The sequence below is a fragment of the Schistocerca piceifrons genome, chromosome 7 (assembly GCF_021461385.2).
Source record: "Schistocerca piceifrons isolate TAMUIC-IGC-003096 chromosome 7, iqSchPice1.1, whole genome shotgun sequence".
Classification (NCBI taxonomy): Eukaryota; Metazoa; Arthropoda; class Insecta; order Orthoptera; family Acrididae; genus Schistocerca; species Schistocerca piceifrons.
The window spans coordinates 76528589-76554392 of record NC_060144.1 but is presented as its reverse complement, the minus strand read 5'-3'; the positions used below and the strand labels follow the sequence as shown (position 1 = coordinate 76554392).

The window sequence follows — 25804 nt, the reverse complement described above, 5'->3', positions numbered from 1 at the left end:
TGTTGCCAAATTGTGCCTTTTTTTCTTCTTCTACTTCATCAGCTTTCTTTTTATATATTACTGCATTTGCAATGGCTGCAGAACCCACAGCTAGTGAACCAGTAGTCGCTAGATATGGTAATACAGCCAGTAGTAATGGCGAAAGTCCACCTTCAAGTTTTGTTAATCTAGAATCTTCTTTTTTGTCAGTTATTCAATAATTTTTTTTAGAATAGGTATGGTATACCTACGGTTATGATTAAGTTACCACCTGTTTTTGTCGTTTTCTCTCTTTCTTTTCTGTACATCACTTAAAAAATTATTGATAGTATTTAATTGTTCATTACTTAATTTTAATTGATTTTTGTTTCGTTTTACCACTAGGTAGCAAAGATTAATCAATGCTGAAGTGATTCATTTATACAGATGAAATATTTTGTAAGGATTAATATAGTTAGATACTGAAACTTTTTATATTTCTGTTCTACATAACTCCATAAAAGCATCTTTTAATAGCTTTTCCTTACTACAATCTATTCTTACTCTCAGATTATTTCTATTTCCTACATTTTCGTGCCATTCTCGATCTTGCATATGCCTTTGATAATAATCTCTTCTAACTTTACATCTTTTCTCTTTGTCTCTTTTTTTCACAACTTTAAAAATATGCCAAAAGTACATTCAATAAAATTGATTCATCACAATTTTCTATTTCATTTCTGTTCTTCTGTTGTAAGTTCTTTCCATGATGACACCACAACAGATCATACAGCTTCAATTCAAAAATTTTCAATTCCTAAGTTTGTCATTTGAGCTGATACAGGTGTTTGATTTCCTTTTTCAGCATTATCTCGATAACATGCCATTCTGACATATAATGGTAGTGTTCTTCCAATATGTATTTTGCTCTCAATACAATTTGAACCTTATATATAGTGTTATGTATTGTATTCATGTAAATACATTAATTTTTATAGAAGAAAATATTAATCTTATAATCCCCATTCACTTTCATCAACATCAGTGGTCATACCTAATTATCGTTTTCGGAACATACTACGGGCTCCTGTAGTATAAGCAAGTCTTCCATCTAATTTCTAAGTAATCTTTCTTTTGCAGCCTTTTCAGGCTTTTTATCTGTTTCATGTAATTTTCGAAATCTTGATGATTCTATAAGAAATGTCATGTTGTTTACAAGCAATGTCTAGTGGATTTTTATGTTGAACTTTTTCAGCAACTTATTTATGTAGAGATTACGTGGGCCTCAGTATCAGTATGTCAGAAGTGTAAAACGGATATTATGAGTTCTAATTTGATTAATCATACAGTTTCTTTTCTATATTTTTCACTTTTGCAAAATGTATGTTGGAGAGTATTGAAAAATATAAACAATTATGGAATTTCTATTGGATTCTTGATCATGAAACCACAAAATTTATTTGTTAACATTCGACTTATTCCAGTTTTCTCATTATCATAATTTTGTTGTTAATCTGTTGATTAAATCTCTTTTCTATATTTTTCACTTTTGCAAAATGTATGTTGGAGAGTATTGAAAAATATAAACAAGTATGGAATTTCTATTGGATTCTTGATCATGAAGCCACAAAATTTATTTGTTAACATTCGACTTATTCCAGTTTTCTCATTATCATAATTTTGTTGTTAATCTGTTGATTAAATCTCTGACATCATCTATGTAGACATACTCAACTGGTTTTTCTGTATACTTCTTTATTAAACCTTCACCTCTTTTTCATCTGAATTTGAACCTGTATTTTCTCTTGTGTTTGGAAAAAAGTTATCAACAGTTTGTTTTATCAAGCCTTTATATTTTTTACCTGTAATTGATTTTTTATTATTTCTGGAATATAATGCCTCTGATTTGAACAAATTTCTGCATTGTTAGATAAACGAGCAGCATCAACTTTTTCACTGCCAATTACCAACATATTTAAATTAACCCACTTGTCATAATCCATAAGTTGTATCTTCACAGTTGTTGACATATTTTAACATTCTTTCATTTATATTTATTCCTTTAGAATGATCATTGTCCTTTATTTTTTAATATCGGTCTTCTTTATTTTGTTAACTGCACACTTAGTTAGAGCTTCCTTTTTCCTTTCTTATTATTCTTATTCCATGCCTCTTGTATTTCTGTTTAACTGAATGTATAGCCACACTTACCAATATCATCTTCAGACAAATTGTATAGTTGTCTAATTCACATTGAAACTCCATAATCTGCTGTATGAAAATGATAAGGAATCATCTGTTTTTCAATGTCTATTTTCTTCAATAGCTTTCAGAACATTACCATGTAAACCATCGATTCCTTGTTTTAATTGTTTGATAGCACCAATAACTGGTTGATCTTCTTCTTTATGTTTCTTGTATTCTGTGCTTACTTGTTTTTTCCATTTTTAAACTCATCTTTTAATTGTTCTTTTACTCTTCTATTTCGTCTGCTTTTTTAACAACATCCGGATCATATTTCGTAAACATAATAAAATATGAAAAATATTAATTTTTTATTTTAAACATTTAATGTTTATGTATAAAATTCTTTAGCCAGAGGGTAGTTCAGTGTTGATGAAATGTTGTTTTTTATTTCTGAACTTACCTTCATTTGGTTTCCTAATCATGTCTATCATAAAAATTCCAAACTGATCATTCCAGTATTCACTACAGATATAATAAAATTATCAAATTCATAATCACCTCCAACGAACACATGATAAAAATTATGTAAATTTGTATTGTTTTATCTGAAAATATTTTAAAAAATTAAGATTGTTTCTGACTACTTGTTTTGGTATTTTCATGTAAAAACAGTCTATTCCTTTATGTCTACCTGTAGCAAAATATTTTCGACCTATATGTTGATTTTCAAGAATGAAGTCGTCAAAAACTACAACTAAGTTTTTTTTTACATAGATCTAATGGAATAATTTATTCATTGTTTTCAATAAAAGTTTTTTCCCACATTTTCAAAAATTCTGAGTATTTTGGTTGATCTAAACATTCAGAAAAATATGCAAATGATTTATTTTATTCGAGTTTAACCATCCAGGTGCTCGAGTGTAATTGTCAATCATTAATGTCGATTTTCCACAACTGCTTGGTCGTATTATTGCACACTGAATAGAATTTGGTGAAAATTATCCATGATTATATTTTTTCTTCTTCTCAGAAATTCTAATTTTTGGTTCCAATCAGGTTTCACTTCATTACATAAAATTTTATTAATATAAATGGAATTTCTATTTCCATTGAGTGATAAATCATCTGTATTTTTAAAAAATATCTGTACCTATACAAGGCACCTGTAGTAATGTTGTACTTGTTGATTTCTGTTGAACTTCTTTAACTCTGAATATTGCATAAAAATAATAAATTGTATTGTGTCAAGGAAATAATCTTAATCCCTGTCGGTCAGTGTAGTTTAAAAATCTTAGAAAAATTTGTTCATACAAGAAAGCCTAATATAAATGTTAACGCAGATGAAATTTTAAACACAGTAACTATTGATGTTACTGTAAAATTATATTTGGATGTAAATAAGAGTACTGGAAGCATGCTTTCATTTAGGGGGAAAACTATTGAAGCCAATAAAAAGACCATTTGTAATGGTTTTCCTAGAATTATGCCATATGAGGTAATTAAAATAAATTTTAATCTAGCAAATATCTCCAAAATATGCTGATCATTTTCATTGATAAACTAATATTATTTCTTCATTCAAGTCTAATGTTGAATCTGGTGGACCAATAATTTATGAACCAAATTACCCTGCACATATTTCAATTTTTGAGCCTATTCAAGATTTAGAAATTACTATAACTGATGAAAATGACAATTTGATTGACTTTAATGCTGTTTGTGTAACAGTTGTGTTTGAAATGTCTCAATACATTTTTTCCTTAATAAATCATGAACAAAATCGAGGGTTATGTCTTTTACCAATATGGAGACATAAATTAATATAAATATTGTTGATGGGTGATTAAATTTTCAACAGGCACAATTATACATGAGCTTTAGTATTACTGGAGTTGAAGTTACAGATTATCCACCATATGATGGAAAATCGAATAAAAAATTTATAGATAATTACATGGCAAATCTGTCTGATTTTATAACTATAAAGAGAGGAAATTATATTTTATTTATAACTGAACATCCTTTTATTTCTTCATCAGTTCCACTGAATTTGACTTCCTTTGTTACTGATAGGTACAGAAGGTCATTTTCTTAATAATGGAAAATAAAGAGTAAGAAAAATGAAGAACTTTATCCACTTAAAATACTTATCAGGTGTTTTAAGGATCATAAGGAAATCATATGAGAAGGTGATTTGACTGTAATTTCTACTTGGTGTTCCAGTGCAAATAATTGTATTCTTCGATGGGCTGATTATACTAATGCTGGAATCGAAATAAAAGACACTCTTCTAAAAGAAGGTAAAATTGTTGTAGAATCTATGGAAATTCATGTACCAGTTCTTAAATATGAGCAACAAGAATATGTACTGAATACCCAAGAAGTATTCCAGCACTCATTTAAAAACTTTAGACTGTAGAAGTTGCAGGATTAAGTGGTAGTAAGATTTTTGAGTTACATGATACAAATTTCTATAATTCTACAGAACTTGATATGTCATACTTTGTATTTGTTCCATTTCAAACAAATCGTAAAAATCGTGGCTCTTAATTATGTGAAGAAACGAAATTTTCCTGGAGGAAACGTGAAATATTAAGCCTCCAAACAATTTGCTGAAAGCTTATGATGCACTTCTCGATTTTAAATGAGTTACACTACTCAGATCAGACACTGACATAACTCCACATAATTTCATAAAGAACTATCCTATCTATATGGTTAACATGGCTCCTAGAAAAACGTTGTTACAAGTCAGAAGGCAAATATGAAACTTTGCTCAACTTTTGATGATAAAATTCCTAATGACATGCTTCCATATGTACTATTGTATGGTAAGAAGAACTTGATGTATTATGCACAGCACAGAATATTAACTGAAAATTTTTGATAGTCCATTTTATGTAGGTTGTGTTAATATTTTCAATTTTTAAAATCAATTGATATTTGGTTATGAAGTTAATGTACACCAATCTATTAGACTACTGTGCACTTGAGAATGAGTCAGTGATAGTTGAGCAAGTACAGCAGTTTCCTCACTGTGAACGAGAGAGAAAATGAGATGAAGGTAATGCTACAGCTGGCAGTGTGCTGATCCATAAACAATGGCTCGGGCTGAATGTGACAGGAAATTGAAGTTTTGTATGTTGCCTGACGTCAGTAGCTCAGCGCCATAGGTGAGTGTGATTCAAACAATGTAATGTTTGCTAGTGACACTTGGTGGTTCAAATCCTGCTCAATACTGAGTTTATTTAAGAAACTGGGAAGTGTTGCCCAGGGTTTCTCCATGCAAGACGGGGAGTTGAATTATATTATGTTTTTATTTATTTTCTTACTTTCATCTTTCATAAAAATGCAGTGAACTCATGAACCAGGAAAATAACTGAAGAATTAAATTTTTTCTCCATTACCCATAATTCATTTATTATTGTCTTATGCTCAATTTTGGTACAAAAAATATATTTTTTATAATAAGTGAATGTGATAAGAAAAAATATTTATTTCTCTAAATTTTATAAGTAATTTATTACATAATATACATTTTGTAAATTAAAATAAGCGAGTTACATGTGTATTTTGGACGATAGTAGGTAGTTTCAGCAGGTTCTAGGTAATGTTTTTAAAGCTAGCAAGTGAATGAGGGAAAAATACAGCTTTAAAAAATTCAGCTGGAACCTTCTGAATCTAACTACCTACACTTTTATTTAACACAATTTTGAGCATAAAGTTGCAGCTTCATATTTGAGTTTGCATGTTTGGAACACTAAAATATACTATATGCCGTTTCCTTAGAAAAAATATTTCATCTTGTTAGTGAATTTATATCACATGCATTTTGCCTTTATGCCTGTCGACTGTAAGACACAAAAATATTTCAACTGTTTCATCAAGCACTTAATATTTGATAACAGAATCTGGTATTTGCAAATCACGTATTGGAAATGCATGAAAGGAGCACTACTTGCGAAAGATAAAGTAGTGGGTTCGAGTCCCAATCCAGCATACGGGTTTTTATCTACAAAGAAGTTTGAAAACAAGCAAAGTTATTCTCAATGTCGTTATCTGCAATCAAAAACAGATACAGAAACAACAGAAATAAAACTAGAATGAAATTTTCACTCTACACCGGAGTGTGTGCTGATATGAAACTTCCTGGCAGATTAAAACTGTGTACTGGACCGAGACTCGAACTCGGGATCTTTGCCTTTCGCGGGCAACTGCTCTACCGACTGAGCTACCCAAGCACGACTCACGCCCCGTCCTCGCAGCTTTACTGGCGGAATTAAAGCTGTGAGGACGGGGCGTGAGTCGTGCTTGGGTAGCTCAGTCGGTAGAGCACTTGCCCGCGAAAGGCAAAGGTCCCGAGTTCGAGTCTCGGCCCGGCACACAGTTTTAATCTGCCAGCAAGTTTCAGAAATAAAACTGTTCGCCTAGCCTGGATTCAGCCACTATTCGGATAATGTTAAGCATGACTGACAATCTCGGTAGCCGACGAAGCTGTTCAGGCTTCTACTTCTACGCTCTGCTGCTGACTTAAACAGTAACAGTGGAATGTAGTATACACCTATATATCAGACTTCATTCGACTGATTACATATAGTTTACCTATTTACTAACAAACACGGGATGTTTAAGGATTTGGTATAGAGAAACTACTTATTACTACATATCATAGAGCCCTTCACTTGGGGAATAAGAGAAGAGGAGCGATGCAGAAATCCTGCATCACTGGCCTGGGCAATGACCTAGTGCAGGTGGTTTGCCATTGTGAGCGTCCGACCACTTATGAAGTGTCAGGTGTGTATCTGTGTCGCACGTACAGCTGTGACGAGTGTAGTATTGGGTTTGGCTGGACGAAAAGAAGGGAGGGGGTGAAACACGGTGCTGGCACACAGCCTACTCCTCATGAATAGATAGCACCTAAGCGACCTCGTAGCTTAGTGTCCCCGTCCATCAGTCGGCTCACCATCAACATCGTCAGATTCGCTAACTTCATGAGACACTGCGCAACAGTTTGGACTTTAAACCAGTAAACTGACTCGTGACAGGGAACAGTACGTCACACTTCTCCTCCCATTGCTGACGAAAGGCTCGAACATCACAACACAAAAGCGCGTTACCGATCCCGGCTATGTGGGCGGGTTTATTACCAGTACTAGAGAGCATATACACGGAAGAGCCGAAGAAACTGGTACACCAGCCTAATATCGTGTAGGGCCCCCGCGAGCGCGCAGAAGTGCCGCAACACGACGTGTCATGAACTCGACTAATATCTGCAGTGGTGCCGCAACACGACGTGTCATGGACTCGACTAATGTCTGCAGTGGTGCTGGAGGGAAGTGACGCCGTGAATCCTGCAGAGCTGTCCATAAATCCGTAAGAGTACGAGAGGGTGGAGATGTCTTCTGAACAGTACTTTGCGGAGTATCCCAGATATGCTCAGTAATGTTCATATCTGGGGAGTATGGTGGTCAGAGGAAATGTTTAAACTTAGAAGAGTGCTCCTGGAGCCACTCTGTAGCAATGCTGGACGTGTGAGGTGTCGCATTGTCCTGGTGGAATTGCACAAACGCGTCGGAATGCTCAATGGACAGAATGGATGCGTGTGATCAGACTGGATACTTCGTACCACGTGTCAGAGTTGTAACTAGACGTATCAGGGATCCAATACCACTCAAACTGCACACGCCCCACACCATTACAGACCCTCCACCAGCATGAACAGTCCCCTACTGACTGTCTCCATACGTCCATCCGCTCGATACAGCTTGAAGCGAAACTCGTCCGACCAGGCAACATGTTTCCAGTCATGAACAGTCCAGTTTCCGTGTTGACGGGCCCAGGCGAGGCGTAACGCTTTGTGTCGTGCGGTCATCAAAGATACACGAGTGGGCCTTCGGCTCTGGAAGCCCATATCGATGATGTTTCGTTGAATGGTTCGCACACTGACACTTGTTGATGACTCAGCACTGAAATCTGCAGCAATTTGCGGAAGGGCTGCACTTCCATCTCGGTGAACGATTCTCTTCACTCATCGTTGGTCCCATTCTTGAAGGTTCTTTTTCTGGCCGCAGCGAAGTCTGACATTTGATGTTTCACCGGATTCCTGATATTCACGGTACACTCGTGAAATGGTCGTACGGAAACATCCCCAATTCATCTGTACCTCGGAGATGCTGTGTCTCATCGTTCGTGCGCAGTATATAATACCACGGTCACACTCTCTTAATTCCTGATAATCTGCCATTGTAGTAGCAGCAACCGATCTCACAACTGCACCAAACATTTGTTCTCTTGTGTAGGGGTTGCCGGCCGCAGCACCGTATTCTACCTGTTCACATATCTCTGTATTTGAATACGCAAGCCTATACCAGTTTCCTTGGCGCTTCAGTGTAATTACGAAGTTTACGACTTACCGTATCCCTGTGGAGATACTAACTCTTACGCTATCTGCCCGACTACATTGCACTGTCAGATCGACTCCCCTGTGGCGACACTATGATGCCAATGTTAAGTAAACATTTTTTTTCCCTTTGTCATCTGACTGATTCGGGCACCACGACATACTCTCCTGTGCCAACCTCTTCACTTCACATTAGCACCTACTCCCATTCCCCTCCATTACTTTTTCTGCAATTTCCAGTCTGTTCTTCCCGCATAGTGTCTACGTGCACAACTTTCTGTAAGACTATGGAAACTGCTCCCCAGTTACCTCTTTATACTTACAAGGGACCCTTTGAGTGCGAGTTCGCTTGTCCAATCTTAAGTAGGACTCATTTGAAAGTGTTGTGTTAACAATTACCACAGGTAACATATTAGCTTATAATAACTTACCGTGTGTATCAGGAGGGCAGGAGGGCGACGGAAAATGAGCGTCTGGGAGATGCAGAGATCAACCTTCTATGGCATATATGTATTACATTTCACAAAATACACATCGCTGACATTCAAGAAATGTTCAAAACAAATCATTAACTTACACAGTGAACACCGAATGAAAAATGGCGCTCAACAATGACCACAAATATTCATACCATGAAGACCGAAGGCGAACTTCTTGGGGGTGCAGGACTTTCAATAAGGCACCCACTCTTACAGAATGCGAATAGGATCAAATTGGTATAACCGGATAATGAGAACTGATACAGTGTGATGGCAGGCAACTGTATGCGAAACAGTCTGTCGTCGAGCTTATCGTGAAACTGACTGCCATTTAAGATGTAGCGGCAGATAGTGTGTTAATATGTTTTATAGGCACGAGAAAGAAAACATCCAGATGCTGAATTTGTCCACTTTTCCGGAGGGATAGTTTGCTCTGAAGGAGTATGATTTTGATACTCAGACCAGGAATAAAGGTATAATGCAATGTTTGCTTTGTTTATTGTTGCCATATCTCTGCTTCACGACCGAGAACAGCGACGTTTGCACATAGTTGCCAGTGCTGGCAGACAAGCAAAGCTGCGTGAAAGAAACGCAGAAATTAATGATACTGAAGTTCTCGACAGCAGTCTTGAGGTTTATTGCTTTTGCACTTAGATACAACTGCAGATCATCAGCGTACATGTGATGTTTGTAGTAGGACAAAACTATTGACACATCGTTCGCTTACAATTAGAAAGAGTATAGTACCAAATACTGAACCCTGGGGGACGGCTGATACTAACTGCCTCCATTGTGACATTGTGGTGCCGGACATCAATGCTGGCGAGACGTCAGGTATGAGCGAAACTATTGTACTACACTTGGCGAAAAATTTAGGCCGCTATATTTGACAAGTAAATGGTCGAAGTCGGCAGTGTCAGAGTCTTTGCTGAAATCTAAGAAGCGCGTGATAGTTGCGTCTTGTGCATCCATGGCAAGCTTCAAGCCATCTGTTATCTTTATTACAGCAGATGTTGTGCTGCAATGTTTATGGAAACCTGATTGATATTCGTCCAGGAGGTTATTTGTAGTTACGTAGTTCGTTACACCCGGTCATGGATTACATTTTCTAAGGCCTTGGATAGCACAGGAAGAGTGCAAAGAGGTCAGTTATGAGATCGTGCTTTGGGGACGTTATTCTTGGGTAGTGGCTTAACTTTTCACGACTCAGGGGAAACACTTGTGATCAAGACGTTATTGAAGATATCTGTTATCTATCTATCTATCTATAAATCCAGTAGATGCTGACCTGATATGCATGATGATTTTTTTAATGGTATGTCAAGTAATATGCTTTAGATATAATTCTTTGTGGCTAGAGACATTTACCCCCATGAAGTAGCCAATGAGTGTTTTGTTTGTGGTTCAACTGCTGTTGTAAGTAATGTGAAGTATCAATTCTGTTCTTCGCTGGGACAATGGGATGAGCTGCAGCTTGTACTTTACCTATACCAAGACCACGCAGGATTTTTCATAGGACAGCTGGTTAATGTATGGTCGTGCCTGAGCTGAGTATTTCTCACAGCTTGACTGGCTCTGTTACGCTTCTGCCTGTAAGGTATATGATTTTCAGGCGTGGGTAGCTGTTTGTACGCTCGACGTGCAGAGACTCTCACATTCATCAGCTGCTTTAGTTCTACAGTTAGGCAAGCTGCAGGTTTCCTTCTTATTTTTCTGTATTTAGGGGATCACACTTGTCATACAGTTTTCTAGTCAACCCATGAAGTTTTTCGTTTATGTTCGAGAAGGGAATAGAGGACGTGCCCAAAACTACATATTTATTGCATCTCAAAAGCAGGCTCAGATTAATTAATTCCTTTGAAGTCTCGGTATGTAGTCAGCTGCGGTTTCTTTCTGAGATATTCTAGCGAGTATGTCATGAAAATTACGTAATGGATGGACATGCCAGTTGCAGATATCTGAGAGGTACGAATTGGTCTGTTTGGGGATTTCTTTGCAAGTATATCTATAAGAGTGTGACTAGTGTTCCTACGATTGCTGGGATCAAGCTGAAGTAGCAACATGACGTTGTCTCCATCCCGTAAACGTCTATCTGTTCTATGCAATTTCAAACGAGACTCGTCCGATCAGGCAGAATATTTCCAGTCACCATCAGTCCGATGTCTGTGTTGACGGGCCCAGGCGAGGCGTAAAGCTTGTGTCGTGCAGTCATCAAGGATTCACGAGTTGGCCTTGGGCTCTGAAAGCCCACATCGAAGACATTTCGTTGAATGATTGGCACGCTGACACTTGTTGACAGCTCAGAACTGAAATCTGCAGCAATTTGCGGAAGTGTTGCACTACTGTCACGTTGAACGATTCTCTTCAGTCGTCGTTGGTCCCGTTCTTGCATCATCTTTTTCCGGCCGCGGAAATGTCAGAGATCTGATGTTTTACCGGATTCCTGATGCTCACGGTGTACTCATGAAATGGTCGTATGGTAAAACTTTCAGTATATCGCCACGTCGGAGATGCAGTATCCCATTGTTCGTGCGCCGACTATAACATCACGTTCAAACTCACTTGAATGTTGGTAACCTGCATTTGTAGCAGCAGTGACCGACCTAACAACCGCACCAGACATTAGCTGTCTCATATAGGCGTTGCCGATCATAGCGCCGTATTGTGCCTCTTTACATATCTCTTTATTTCAATACGCATTTCTATACCAATTAATCTTTTACGCTTCAGTGTCTTATATATTCCCTCTCCTCTACAAGTCCTACAAGTTTGTAAAGGAAATTTATAAACAAAAAAATTGCTCTGAGCCCTATGGGATTTAACTTCTGAGGTCATCAGTCCCCTAGAACTACTTAAACCTAACTAACCTAAGGACATCACACACATCCATGCCCGAGGTAGCATTCGAACCTGCGACCGTGGCGGTCGCACGGTTACAGACTGTAACGCCTAGAACCGCTCGGCCACCCCGGCCGGCAAAATTTATAAACACTCTGTATGTGATGGAACTCTCTGAGATGAGTTGGCAGAGACTGAACATCTGGGTGTACAATATGGAGTTTAGTGCACTCGGATGCAAAGTTCGTAAGGGTGTTGCTGCAGGACATTAGCGACGGTGGGTCAAGGAGGGTGGGCGCACAAAGCATAGTGGGGCGCTTTGTGGTAGGAGAGTAAGGGTCCCCAGAAGTGGAAGCAGCAGGTGTCGTAGAAAAGGGCCAGCAGATCTTGATAGCGGTCGTTGAAGAGCCCACTGGTGTCAGGAACACAACTTCGCTGAATAGAGCTCTTCAGGTGTGAATCTCAATTGCTTTTATCTTATTACGATGGTCCTTTATCCCTATGTAGGCAGGGCAAAAAGATCCCGCTGTAACGAAAAACTTCTTTGCTCCAGTCTTTGCAAGTCTAAATCACTTCTATCTATCTACCTACGTGATTACTCTGCTATTCACAATAAAGTGCCTGGCAGAGGGTTCAATGAACCACCTTCATGCTGTCTCTCTACCGTTCCACTCTCGAACGGCACGCGGGAAAAACGAACACTTAAATTTTTCTGTGCGAGCCCTGATTTCTCTTATTTTATCGTGATGATCATTTCTCCCTATGTAGGTGGGTGCTAACAGAATGTTTTCGCAATCGGAGGAGAAAACTGGTGATTGAAATGTCATGAGAAGATCCCGTAGCAACGAAAAACGTCTTTGTTTTAATGATTGCCACTCCAATTCACGTATCATGTCTGTGACACTATCTCCCCTATTTCGCGATAATACGAAACCAGCTGCCCTTCTTTGTACTTTTTCGATGTCATCCGTCAGTCCCACTTGATGCGGATCCCACACCGCACCGCAATACTCCAGAATAGGGCGGACAACCGTGGTGTAAGCAGTCTCTTTGGTAGACCTGTTGCACCTTCTAAGAATCTAAGTGTTTTGCCAATCAATCGCAGTCTTTGGTTTTCTCTACCCACAATATTATCTACGTGATCGTTCCAATTTAGGTAATTTTAATTGTAATCCCTAAGTATTTAGTTGAATTTACAGCCCTAAGATTTGTGTGCCTTATCGCGTAATCGAAATTTAGCTGATTTCTTTTAGTACTCATGTGAATAACTTCGCACTTTTCTTCATTCAGGGTCAATTGCCACTTTTAGCACCATACAGATATCTTATCTAAATCATTTTGCAAGTCGTTTTGATCATCTGATTATTTTACAAGACGGTAGATGACAGCATCATCTGCAAACAATCTAAGACGGCTACTCAGATTGTCTCCTATGTCGTTAATATAGATCAGGAACAATAGAGGGCGTATAACACTTCCTTGGGGAACGCCGGATATTACTTCTGTTTTACTCGATGACTTTCCGTCTATTACTACGAACTGTGACCTTTCTGAAAGGAAATCACGAATCCAGTCGCACAACTGAGGCGATACTCCGTAGGCACGCAGTTTGGTTAGAAGACGCTCGTGAGGAACGGTGTCGAAAGCCTTCTGGAAATCGAAAAATATGGAATCTGTTTGACATCCCCTGTCGATAGCATTTGTTACTTCATGAGTATAAAGAGCTAGTTGTGTTTCACAAGAACGATATTTTCTGAATCCGTGCTGACTATATGTCAATAAATCGTTTTCTTCGAGGTACTTCATAATGTTCGAATACAGTATATGTTCTATTGCAAATCGACGTTAGTGACATAGGCCTGTAATTCAGTGGATTACTGCTATTTCCCTTTTTGGGTATTGGTGTGACTTGAGCAATTTTCCAATATTTAAGTACGGACCTTTCTGTGAGCGAGTGGTTGTATGTAATTGCTAAATATGGAGCTATTTTATCAGCGTACTCTGAGAGGAACCCGACTGGTATACAATCTGGACCGGAGGCTTTGTCTTTATTAGGTGATTTAAGCTGCTTTGTTACACCGAGGATCTATGTTTTTTATCTTGGCAGTTGTTCTTGATTGGGATTCAGGAATATTTACTTCGTCTTCTTTGGTGAAGGAGTTTCGGAAAATCATGTTTAATAACTATGCTTTAGTGGCATAGATATCGCGCAGTGAAGGTATTGATTGCATCTTGCCATTTATCCTTGATATTCTCTCCCCCATTTCGCTATAGTCTTAGGCAATACTGCATAAGAGAACGGTCAAGTGTACCGTACGCAGCATCTTCAGCAGATTTGTTGCATCTTCTAAACGTTCAACTAATAAAACGCAGTTTTTGCTTGCCTTCTGCACTATATTTCCTGTATTTTGGTTGTGCCTGTGCCGCAGATATCACGTTCAACATCACGATGCGCCGCAAGACGCTGTTCTACACGGTGAACCTGATCATCCCGTGCGTCGGCATCACCTTCCTGACGGTGCTCGTCTTCTACCTGCCGTCCGACTCGGGCGAGAAGGTGACGCTGTGCATCTCGATCCTGCTGTCGCTGACCGTGTTCTTCCTGCTGCTGGCCGAGATCATCCCGCCCACGTCGCTGGCGGTGCCGCTGCTGGGGAAGTACCTGCTCTTCACCATGATACTCGTCACCCTCTCCATCTCCGTCACCGTCTTCGTCCTCAACGTGCACTTCAGGTAGCGTCCCGCAGGGGCAGCCACACGATGTTTGAGACAACTCGTTCTGTAGTAATCGTATCTTCCAATTTAAAAAAAATTCATCTATCTCCGGCAACTAGATATGAAAAGTTAATTAAAATCTCATTCATAAGCATACATCAGTCAGTTCATAGAGTACGTTAATATAGTGGAATATTTTGTTTTTCGAAGTGACTAATGAGACCACAGTTTTAATGATAAATAGAGAATAACTCTTCTTGCAATAGTGAACTAATTCTACACTACTGGCCATTAAAATTGCTACACCAAGAAGAAATGCAGGTGATAAACGGGTATTCATTGGACAAATATATTATACTGGAACTGACATGTGATTACATTTTCACGCAATTTGGGTGCATAGATCGTGAGAAATCACTACCTGGAATAAGCACCTCTGGCCGTAATAATGGACTTGATACGCCTGGGCATTGAGTCAAACAGAGCTTGGATGGCGTGTACAGGTACTGCTGCCCACACAGCTTCAACACGATACCACAGTTCATCAAGAGTAGTGACTGGCGTATTGTGACGAGCCAGCTGCTCGGCCACCATTGACCAGACGTTTTCAGTTGGAGAGAGATGTGGAGAATGTGCGGCCAGGGCAGCAGCTGAACATTTTCTGTATCCAGAAAGGCCCGTACAGGACCTGCAACATGCAGTCGAGCTGAAATGTAGGGTTTCGCAGGGATCGGACGAAGGGTAGAGCCACGGGTCGTAACACATCTGAAATGTAACGTCCACTGTTCAAAATGCCGTCAATGCGAACAAGAAGTGACCGAGACGTGTAACCAATGGCACCCCACACCATCACGCTGGGTGATACGCCAGTATGGCGATGACGAATACACGCTTCCAATGTTCGTTCACCACGATGTCGCCAGACACGGATGTAACCATCATGGTGCTGTAAACAGAACCTGGATTCATCCGAAAAAATGACGTTTTGCCATTCGTGCACCCAGGTTCGTCGTTGAGTACATCATCCCAAGCGCTCCTGTCTGTGATGCAGCGTCAAGGGTAGCCGCAGCCACGATCTTCGAGCTGATAGTCCATGCTGCTGCAAATGTCGTCGAACTGTTCGTGCAGATGGTTGTTGTCTTGCAAACGTCCCCATCTGTTGACTCAGGGATCGAGACGTTGCTGCACGATCCGTTACAGCCATGCGGATAAGATGCGTGCCATCTCGACTGCTACTGATACGAGGCCGTTGGGATCCAGCACGGCGTTCCGTATTACCCTCCTGAACCCACCGATTCCATATTCTGCTAACAGTCATTGGATAACGATCAACGCGAGCAGCAATGTCCCGATACGATAAACCGCCATCGTGATAGGCTACAATCCGACCTTTATCAAGGTCGGAAACGTGATGGTACACATTTTTCCTCCTTACACGAGTCATCACAACAACGTTTCACCAGGCAAAGCCGGTCAACTGCTGTTTGTGTATGATAAATCGGATGGAAACTTTCCTCATGTCAGCACGTTGTAGGTGTCGCCACCGGCGCCAACCTTGTGTGAATGCTCTGAAAAGCTACTCATTTGCGTATCACAGCATCCCCTTCCTCTCGGTTAAATTTCGCGTCTGTAGCACGTCATCTTCGTGGCGTAGCAATTTTAATGGCCAGTAGTGTATATTCAACTCATATTGCAATAGCAAGATTACATCCAATTTTCTGATTTGCTGTATGGTGTCGTAATAAACATAACAGGAATTTTGAACGTATCCAAAATAAAGAGAATTGGTTTTGCGTGTTTCAATTGTTCTTAACAAGCTAATATTCTAATGGAAGTTGGTATTCGTCTTAAAAAATGCTCACTTCATTTATCGGCCTTTCTGCTTTACGTCCGACATAAAATTATGAATCTTCCAACCGAGTAGTTGAAGAACATGAGGAATTAATTGTTATAGGAGGATTTCCCAGAAAGTAAGGCACTGCATTTTTTGTTCAAGAATTCTTTGTTGAACGTAATGACAATTACACATACGAAAGAATGGTGTTTTATCTACACACCCTTTTCTTCTGCGTTATCTCCATCCCGTTCTATGGCCTTCCTGCAGCGTGAAAAAAGAGGGGGTGTGCCCTGTCGGTACCAATGCTTGGCCTCTTGGAACTGAATTCTATATTTAACTTATATTCAACCTTAAAATGTCTTCCACGAATGGCATCCTTGATTGGTCCCAACAAGTGGAAGTCCGAGGGGGTTATGCCAGACTGTCAGATGTGACAGCCGCGGATGGTCTCCACGACCGCTGCAAATCGTAGAGCTTCACCGAACCACCTTCTGATGACCTCACGCTCCGTGCTCAGCGACTAACTGTACGTCTGTCGACAGCAGATGCTCCATAGACTTTGCACAAGCGTTTGTGAATATTCCCCACTGTTTCTTTTCCTGCAGTGAGAAATTCAATGACGACACGTTGCTTGTAACGTACATCACCTACAGAAGCCATTTTGAAACTGTCCTGCAGCTACGCTATCTGTCGGAAGTGACAGAAACTTGGCGCATTCAATCGGGAGACCGCAAATAATACATACGTAACGTTTCTAATTCGTAGCACTGTTTTCGGCTGAGAAAAAAAAATGCCGTGCTTTACTTTCTAGGCCACCCTCGTATCTACAGGGTGTTTCACAATAGTTTGACGATCTCACATTTGAATAGCACACAGACTAAATGCGAAACAATGTTGAACATTTTACACAAGGTACAACATTTGTCCAAGTTTACTTATGAAATATTACATGAAGCGAATGACGACCAGTCGCGGCTGCAAAATACACGAGGTGTTTCACTCAGTTTTGAACACATCTTTCGTAACTGCTGAAGAAATTCTGGAAATTTCATCATGAATTCCATTTTTTAACTGTTGCCACTTCTCCGCCGGTCGGAGTACACTCTCGCCTTCAAATAACCACCTAGGTAAAATGAAAGTTAAATGAAGTGAGCGAGGCCATCATTCGACATAAGCGCGTTTGGTAATTATGCTATTACCAACGCTTCACGGAGAACTTGCAAGGTCTTGTTGGATGTGTGGCATGTCGCACCGTATTGCTGGAAAGTTTCCGTAACGTATTCGTTACGAAAGATGAGGGCTTGCCTGTAAACTGCTGTACACACGTTCGACGTTCTCGGGGGTTTGAAAGGTTTTCCAAGGTCCGACTGATTTTAGATTCGATGCACTGGCAGCTTCACGGAAGCTTCTTACCCAGTTCAATATTGCTCCTCAAGCAGGAATTGGGTATCACCGCAAAATCTTGAAATGTTTACGAAAGGCACGTTGCACTCGCACGACAGATTCGCGATAGCGAAAATAGCGCCCCAACGTTAACCCGTGGTGTTGCTTCGACCAGTAAGCTATGATTACTACTGACCTGTATACGGGACGAAGCTTGACTCTCCGCACTTTGAAAATTGCACTAGAATAGGTAGTGATAACAGATACGTATTAACGCCTAATCCGATCGCTGGCTTACCGCCGTCGCTGTATCTCGCTTTTAGCGCGCGTTATTCAAATCTGAAATCGCCAACACATCGTGAAACACCCTGTAGAAGGTAGTGGTTCAAATGGCTCTGAGCACTATGCGACTTAACTTCTGAGGTCATCAGTCGTCTAGAACTTAGAACTAATTAAACCTAACTAACCTAAGGACATCACACACATCCATGCCCGAGGCAGGATTCGAACCTGCGACCTTAGCGGTCTCTTGGCTCCAGACTGCAGCGCCTAGAACCGCACGGCCACTCCGGCAGGCTAGAAGGTAGTGAATTTGCTCTATAAGCACTGTATAGTTCGACAATGGAGTCTGAAACTTCATACATCATTCCAATAATTCTAGCAGTGATTCTTTGTTAGGGCTTTGAGCGTAGCTTACGGATGCTATCCACGTAATGCCTCTCGCTTTGAATGTGCAAACGTAATATCACTCTTCAGATATTTTTCTTGCGTGAGTAACAAAACTGAAACCGCGTGGACCTATAGAGGAAGGGTGAAAGTTAAAAGTAGTTGAACGAGTGTTCTTATTGGTACTGAGGTAATATGGATAGCAGTGCTACAACCAAGAAGTACTTACACAAAAGGGAACAAGTGGGGAAAACCACGCAGAATGACATAATAAGAGCTGGAATAAGCAGACCACTGACTGTAATCACATATGACTAACGGCATCATGAGATGGCAGACTCTGGTGTAGTTGATCAAAGAACGTGCATTATAAAGCTAATGAAAATATTATTCACATGTGCATGTATTCTCTTATTAGATTCATTGCTGTAAATTTCGTGTATGTGTGTGAAATCTTATGGGACTTAACTGCTAAGGTCATCAGTCCCTAAGCTTACACACTATTTAACCTAAATTATCCTAAGGACAAACACTCACACACCCATGCCCGAGGAAGGACTCGAACCTCCGCCGGGACCAGCCGCAGAGTCCATGACTGCAGCGCCTCAGACCGCTCGACGTAAATTTCGTAAATAAAGTAAAGTAGCAGAGAATGATGAGTAAGAGATATTTGAAAATTGCAGTAGAGAACAGAACAGGTAGTGATAACACATATATGTTAAGGTTTAATCCGATCGCTGGGTTATCGCTGCCCATTTTTTCTTAAAACAATTCGTAGTTGGACGGAATATCGTGACGGCACTGAATCATCTTAATATGACAAATGGAGTAGCATATCAATACATACTTTATTTCTATTTCGAAACGGTTTTATGAAATTAACGGGATTATGAATACCCAGTACATACATTCCTTTATAGTATGAGCCGTATTGAAGACCGTACTCAAGATGCTGACCTGTTGCAACAGTAATTCTTAGTTGAATCCGGACACATTTTACCGCCCAAACGCAGCACAATGTAGGAATCAAGTATCTGAAGAGAAGAGGGAGCGATCCTATACTGATGCGGCTCCACGCTTCCGTCTGGCGCGCTAATCCTGATCCTTGACCTTGCTTTCCTGCAGACGTCATCGCTTGCGGAGAATCTCGCTTAAATACCGACGTCGCCGCTGGAATAAAATGGCTCTGAGCACTATGGGACTCAACTTCTGATGTCATCAGTCCCCTATAACTTAGAACTACTTAAACCTAACTAACCTAAGGACATCACACACGTCCATGCCCGAGGCAGGATTCAAACCTGCGACCGTGGCGGTTGCTCAGTTCCAGACTGTAGCGCCTAGAACCGCTTGGCCACTCTGGCCGGCTCGCCGCGGTCACTGCGAGTCATATTTCGCAGGCGGAAATAGTAAACGAACATATCCTACCAATTAAACTCGGCAATATCGTAATGAAAATAGCCACCAGTGAAAATGGTTGTCATCACATTCTTCGTTTTGTATCACGCACGTATCCAGTGTCCTATTCTGTGGCGAAGGGGCCGGAGGGTCATAGTTCTTTACTCGTTTCCACCGCTACCCCAATCCCTTCCCCTTCCTCCGTATATTACCTACCGTCACACTCACTTTTAAGATCCCACATACGCATTTCATTTGAACAATAATAACAACTAAATATGCAAAAGTTTTAATACAATAGTAATAATTTGCTTGGATCAGTCCTGTGGCATTTCCTGTATCTTGAGGCGTGTAGGACTAATTTTAAATGTGTCTCTGTACTCGCGATAGCGTTCTCGCTTCCCGAGCACTGGGTCCCAGGTTCGTTTCCCGGCGGGGTTAGGGATTTTCACAAGCCTCGAGATGACAGGTTATTATTGTGTCGTCTTCACCATCGTCATTCATCCCCATTACGGTCGGAGGGAGGCAATGGCAAACCACCCCCGCTAGAACCTTACCTAGTTCAGCGGTGCGGGTCTGCCGCATCGTCCCTTACGTTCTGTCGAGGAGTATGGGACTTCATCACCATCATCATCCTTCACACACTTCCAATTCTCGTTGCTCACCCAACCAGGAACAGCCTAGAATGATGTCCAGTAAAAAGTTAACAAATTTCCAACACTTAATTTTAACGAGTTGTAAGATAATAATGGACAAGCACAGATTAATGAAGCATGATGCAATTTCGCAATAAATGCAACTTTGAGCCGGCCGAAGTGGCCGTGCGATTAAAGACGCTGCAGTCTGGAACCGCAAGACCGCTACGGTCGCAGGTTCGAATCCTGCCTCGGGCGTGGATGTTTGTGATGTCCTTAGGTTAGTTAGGTTTAACTAGTTCTAAGTTCTAGGGGACTAATGACCTCAGCAGTTGAGTCCCATAGTGCTCAGAGCCATTTTTTTTTGCAACTTTGAACTGCAGATAAAGCTCTAACATCGGTGCCGTCAGTATGGATAAGCTGCAGAATAATAGTTCCCACTGTAGTCTGACCATGTGTTGTCGCTACTATGAAATCTATACAGACTTATCCTCTATTATACGAATGCAATCACACATCGGATTAATTTAGGGTACACTACGTCCATTGAGATAATGCCTATTGAAGCAATATGGTTCTCAAACAAAATTGGAGCTATGAATGCTTTCCGTTTGAATTTTATACAAATAAATGGCAGACTTAAAGGCAGGTAAATGCTACAATAACTAAGAGACATCTGTGGGGTGAGAATTAAGATATAAATAGCACATTAGTCAGATAACATGAGACATGGTACATTTATGAAATTACTAGAATTTTTACACGTGGTACTTTAATTGTGATAACTACACGGTAAAGAGTCCCTGGAGCAACAAATTTAAGACAAATTCTGACTGCTGGTGTTCTATATAACGACTACAAAGAGTGATCTGGGGTGAACCTCTGTGTTGCAGAAGTGAGCAAGATGTTCCACATTCCTTTACAGTCTCATCTCACAATCTGCAAATTCGTTGACGTATTCCAAAGTAACGGTCTCTTGCTGAAGGCAAGGCTTCTAATGGAAGAACGGTGCCAAACACTGCCCGAGCACGGCCAGTAGGGTTTTTCTATGTATTCTTTGGTTTCCACTTCATTAGTTCCTTTCACTCCCCGTACGGTTTTACTCTTATTATGCTAATTGTAATTCATTATAGAATACAGCATCTTACCTTTTTCTGTTGCCTTTTTCAGTTTCATCTACAGGGTTTGAATTGTTACACTTGTTGACACCATATTGGTGGTAGTTGGTCCCCAGATACCGTTCCTATTGCCACCACTCCTCTTGGGACAAAATCTGTGTACCTCGTCTGTCTGTGTCTAGAGTAAATCATTGTCCAGGTGTAAGAACATCTTTGTTAATGTTTTCGTAATGTTTAATTGAGGCGGGACGTGGTTATCAGCCTAGTACTTACTTGTTCCATAAAATTTCGGGCGTGCTGCCGCATAAATTCAGCCTCTGCCTCTAATATTTCTGCTGAATACTGTCCAGCCATCTTCAGAGTGAGCCGAGGTGACTAACGCTCCAGCACGTGCTCTGTCCTTTTAAATTATCTGCGGCCAAAGATACACAAGGCGGCAAAGACGTTGATAGGTGGCAAAGAGGTGTAACATAGGCATGGAGATTAAATCTAAGGCTGCGCAGTCGATCCACAGGATGATATCGAAGTGTCACGGAGAGCTGAACCGTCACGAAGTCCCTGTGATTCAATTACAGAAATTGCCGGATTCCATGATTTGTCCAAGCTGAAGCCGCTATCTCTATTAATTAAACTCGTCGCCAACCGAATTTCAGTTGCTTCTTTCACTACTGAGTCCCAGAAAGATGAAGTCGAGGTTAAAACTTCGACATTATCGTCCACCATACAGTCCCCAGTGGCAATACAGTGCTCCGCCACCGCAGATTTATTAGGTTGTAAGAGTCGGGTGTACCTGCGGAGCTCTGTGCATCTCTACTGAACTGTAAGTGTCGTCTGTCCGATGTACGAAAGGCCGCACTCACAGGGGATCTTGTAAACTCCAGGCTTGCGAAGCACCAAATCATCTTTAACGAAACCCAGGAGTGCTGCAGTCTTATATGGAGGGCGAAAAATCATTTTCACTGAGTTTCCTGAGGATCCGTCCGATTTTTGACGGAAGGCTTCCCACTTATAGCAGGAAAGCCATAATTTAAAACTTTTCGTGTCTTCTTTTTTTGTGCTCGTTGTTGATTTCATTTGTAGTGCCTTATGCATCTAGTATTGAGAATACCCGTTGGCTTCAAAAACTCTTCCCAGGTGTAGAAGCTCGTCCTCCAGACTGCTCTCGTCAGCAATGACGTGTGCTCTGTGTACCAGAGTTCTGAATACACTCGTCGTCTGCGAAGGATGGTGGCAGCTATTTGCACCTAAATATAAATCCGTATGGGTCGGTTTTCGATACATTACATGTCCCAAAGTGCCATCATCTTTCATCATAATGTCGAAATTTTAGCTTCGACTTCATCTTTCTGGGGCTCAGTAGTGAAAGAAGCAACTGAAATTCGGTTGGCGACGAATCTGATTAATAGTGATAGCGGCTTCAGCTTGGACAAATCATGGAATCTGGCAATTTCTGTACTTAAATCACAAGAGACATTGTGACGATACAGGTCTCCGTGACACATCGATATCACCGTGTGGATCAACTGCGCAGCCGTAGATTTAATATCCATGCATATGTTACACCTCTTTGCCGCGTATCAACGTCTCTGCCGCCTTGTGTATCTTTGGCCGTAGAAGCAGCGGTTCGGTCCTCGAATTTAAAAGGACGGAGCAAGTGCTGGAGCGTTAGGCACCTGGGCTCATTCTGAAGATGGCTGTGCGGTATTCAGCCGAAATATTAGAAGAAGAAGCTGAATTTCTGCGGCTGCACGCCCGAAATTTTATGGAAAAGTCTTTACGACGCGAGAACATAAAGATGCACATCTAGTATTTACCTAGCTGGATGAGGCAAACCGGTTAAAAACTACATCCATGTCGGCCAACGCACCATTCCTCATCTTTAAGCCACATTTTCTGGAGTATCATTTTTTACGTGTTTGTTAGAACGTGTAGCATGCATTACGGCATGTATGTAAAACAATGGTACTAATTAAAAGTAGATGAAATATAGAGTGCAGAAATCTTACATGCAGTGTGGGAAAAAACTGTCCCAGAAAATATTTCCTGCATTATAAGATAGGTAACCCAACTTACATCATCTGCTTCGGGTCCAGATAACGGAAAGTGGCTTGCTATTTTAACGTGCATGAAATATTTTGTGGGCCAGTTGTATTTTGTCAACCCTATACATGGCACGATAGCTTCATGAAAAAGCACTGTCGTAAGTGTCACACACACACACACACACAAACTGACAGTGTCACACCACCCACCATTTCTCCAGACCCACCCCAACACCTCACTCCACTCTCTCAGAATCCCTCAGTCAGTTTCCACGATTACTCAGTGAGCTCTAACGCATGTGAACAAGTTCAGTGAAAGCCTGTACAGTTTTCTACGTTTCAGATTAAGTATAGAGAAATGTTTACTGACTGAAACCTATACTATGCGAATTTACCACACGTGGAACAAAAAACGACAGCCTGTACAGGACACAAAATCATTTTAAGTGAAAAATACAAACATAGAATTGTAAATGGAAATAGCTAGATCCAAACAAGACAGAATCACTACAAAATTCATATCAAAATACGTGTAATTAAATAATTTTATGTGTATTAGAAACACTAGAGATGCCTAACATGAATAGGTGAAACATGCCTGGAACTTAACAACAAATTTCAGCTGCAAAAAAAGGAAGTATTTTTCTCTTTATGAAAAAAACATAATTGAAGTTATTATTATCAACTGAGGAAAATGGTTGCAAATATTAACAACATTCTAAATTTGTCAGTACAGTCATTAGTAACCCTGGTCAATGACAGAATGTACGTTGAACTTTCTTTATATGAGAGAATGGTACACTCCTGTATTATGTGCTGGATGGTCTGGGGTGTCTCTTCTATTTGGAAGGAAAATCCTTGCATACTTGGATACTCCACGGTTTGTGTGAAATCTATTAGCTGTCTTCCTCTATGTCGACACAGATCTAAGCATGGATCTATAACATGAATATCAAGGTCCGTCACTACTCCTGATGGAGCACTGTGTGTATGAAATCCATGATCAAGAAATTTTGCAGTTTTTATTAATTGTTGTCTGAATTTCGTCCTGATCTACGTACTAGGGATGGGTGAGAAGCTCAGGGTTGTCCAGCATCTTCTTATACTGGCGTAACGAGCTCATACAGCATAGTGTTGGGAGGCAGCACTCTGGGGTAGTTTTCAGTTAGCCTATGACGGTACACATTTCTGTACTGTGTTGGGTGCCCAACGTGTTGGAACCATAGTTTGATTTCAATGCAATTGCGAAACTTTTCTGTAGTTAAGTGTACTTCGTAGTTCAACAGCACTGCAGTGTCACTAAACATAAGCGTAGCGTGCAGTACGCCCAGCTGCTTTTTCCGTTTAGTGAAAATTTAAGAATCTGAGCTCCTGTAAGAAGATTAGCTTCAGATGACGTGCATCGTCAAGGCATACCCTACAATGTTGCAAAGTTTTATAGTATCGTTTATAAACAACTTGAATCTCAGATCTCTACTGGCTACCGTGAGTTCCATGTCCTTTCATCCAAATCTACGTGCAGGAGAATATAACATATCCGTCAGAATCAGAAGTACGGATTTTTTAGTAAGGAGATTCGTTTTATTTAGCAAATCATCTACAAATCTTCCAGTACGGCAGTAGTAGCTATATCTAGGGCACATATAATTATTTATTTTGTTGCTGTTGTAACTGATATTGTATCGATCCTTCATTGTTAATTTTTAGTCGATCACAAAGTAATGAATTCTTGTATAACAGAACTATTAATATTACTGTTTCTTAATAGATAAGCTAATTGTGCTTTTCAGATGTTAATACCTGGGAAAATGCCCCATTTGAAAATCAGAAATACCTGCGTAGGAGCTTCCATGTAGTTATTTAACTGTAACAATAGTAGTAATAATTACTACTATATTTATTGATCTTTTGATAATTTAGTACAATGTTATGGACGACTCAGCTCTGTAGAAGCTTAAATAATGCATATAATGTAAAATGGGAACTAATTTTTATCTTAACAGCGTACCAAACTGATAGAAATTTTGACACACATACCATTTCGCTCATGTTACTTCACCTACATAATTTCAACCACACATTTATAGTTAATGAAGACGTTAAGATCAGTTCAACAGTTTTTTGAGTACCCGACTATATGAAACGACG

At 40.3% G+C, this 25804-nt stretch overlaps 1 protein-coding gene and 1 non-coding gene across 2 annotated transcripts in view; both read left to right on the top strand.

Annotated features, from left to right (window-relative positions):
- LOC124804792 (acetylcholine receptor subunit beta-like 2) overlaps window positions 1-25804 on the top strand; it is a 308830-nt gene that overhangs the window by 194456 nt on the left and 88570 nt on the right. Inside the window, exon 7 of the mRNA XM_047265120.1 lies at window positions 14292-14595. Coding sequence (XP_047121076.1) covers window positions 14292-14595 — 304 coding nt within the window. The remainder of the gene's footprint in view (window positions 1-14291; window positions 14596-25804) is intronic.
- On the top strand, window positions 6454-6528 carry Trnas-cga. Its single transcript has one exon. It is a non-coding gene; the product is annotated as a tRNA-Ser (tRNA).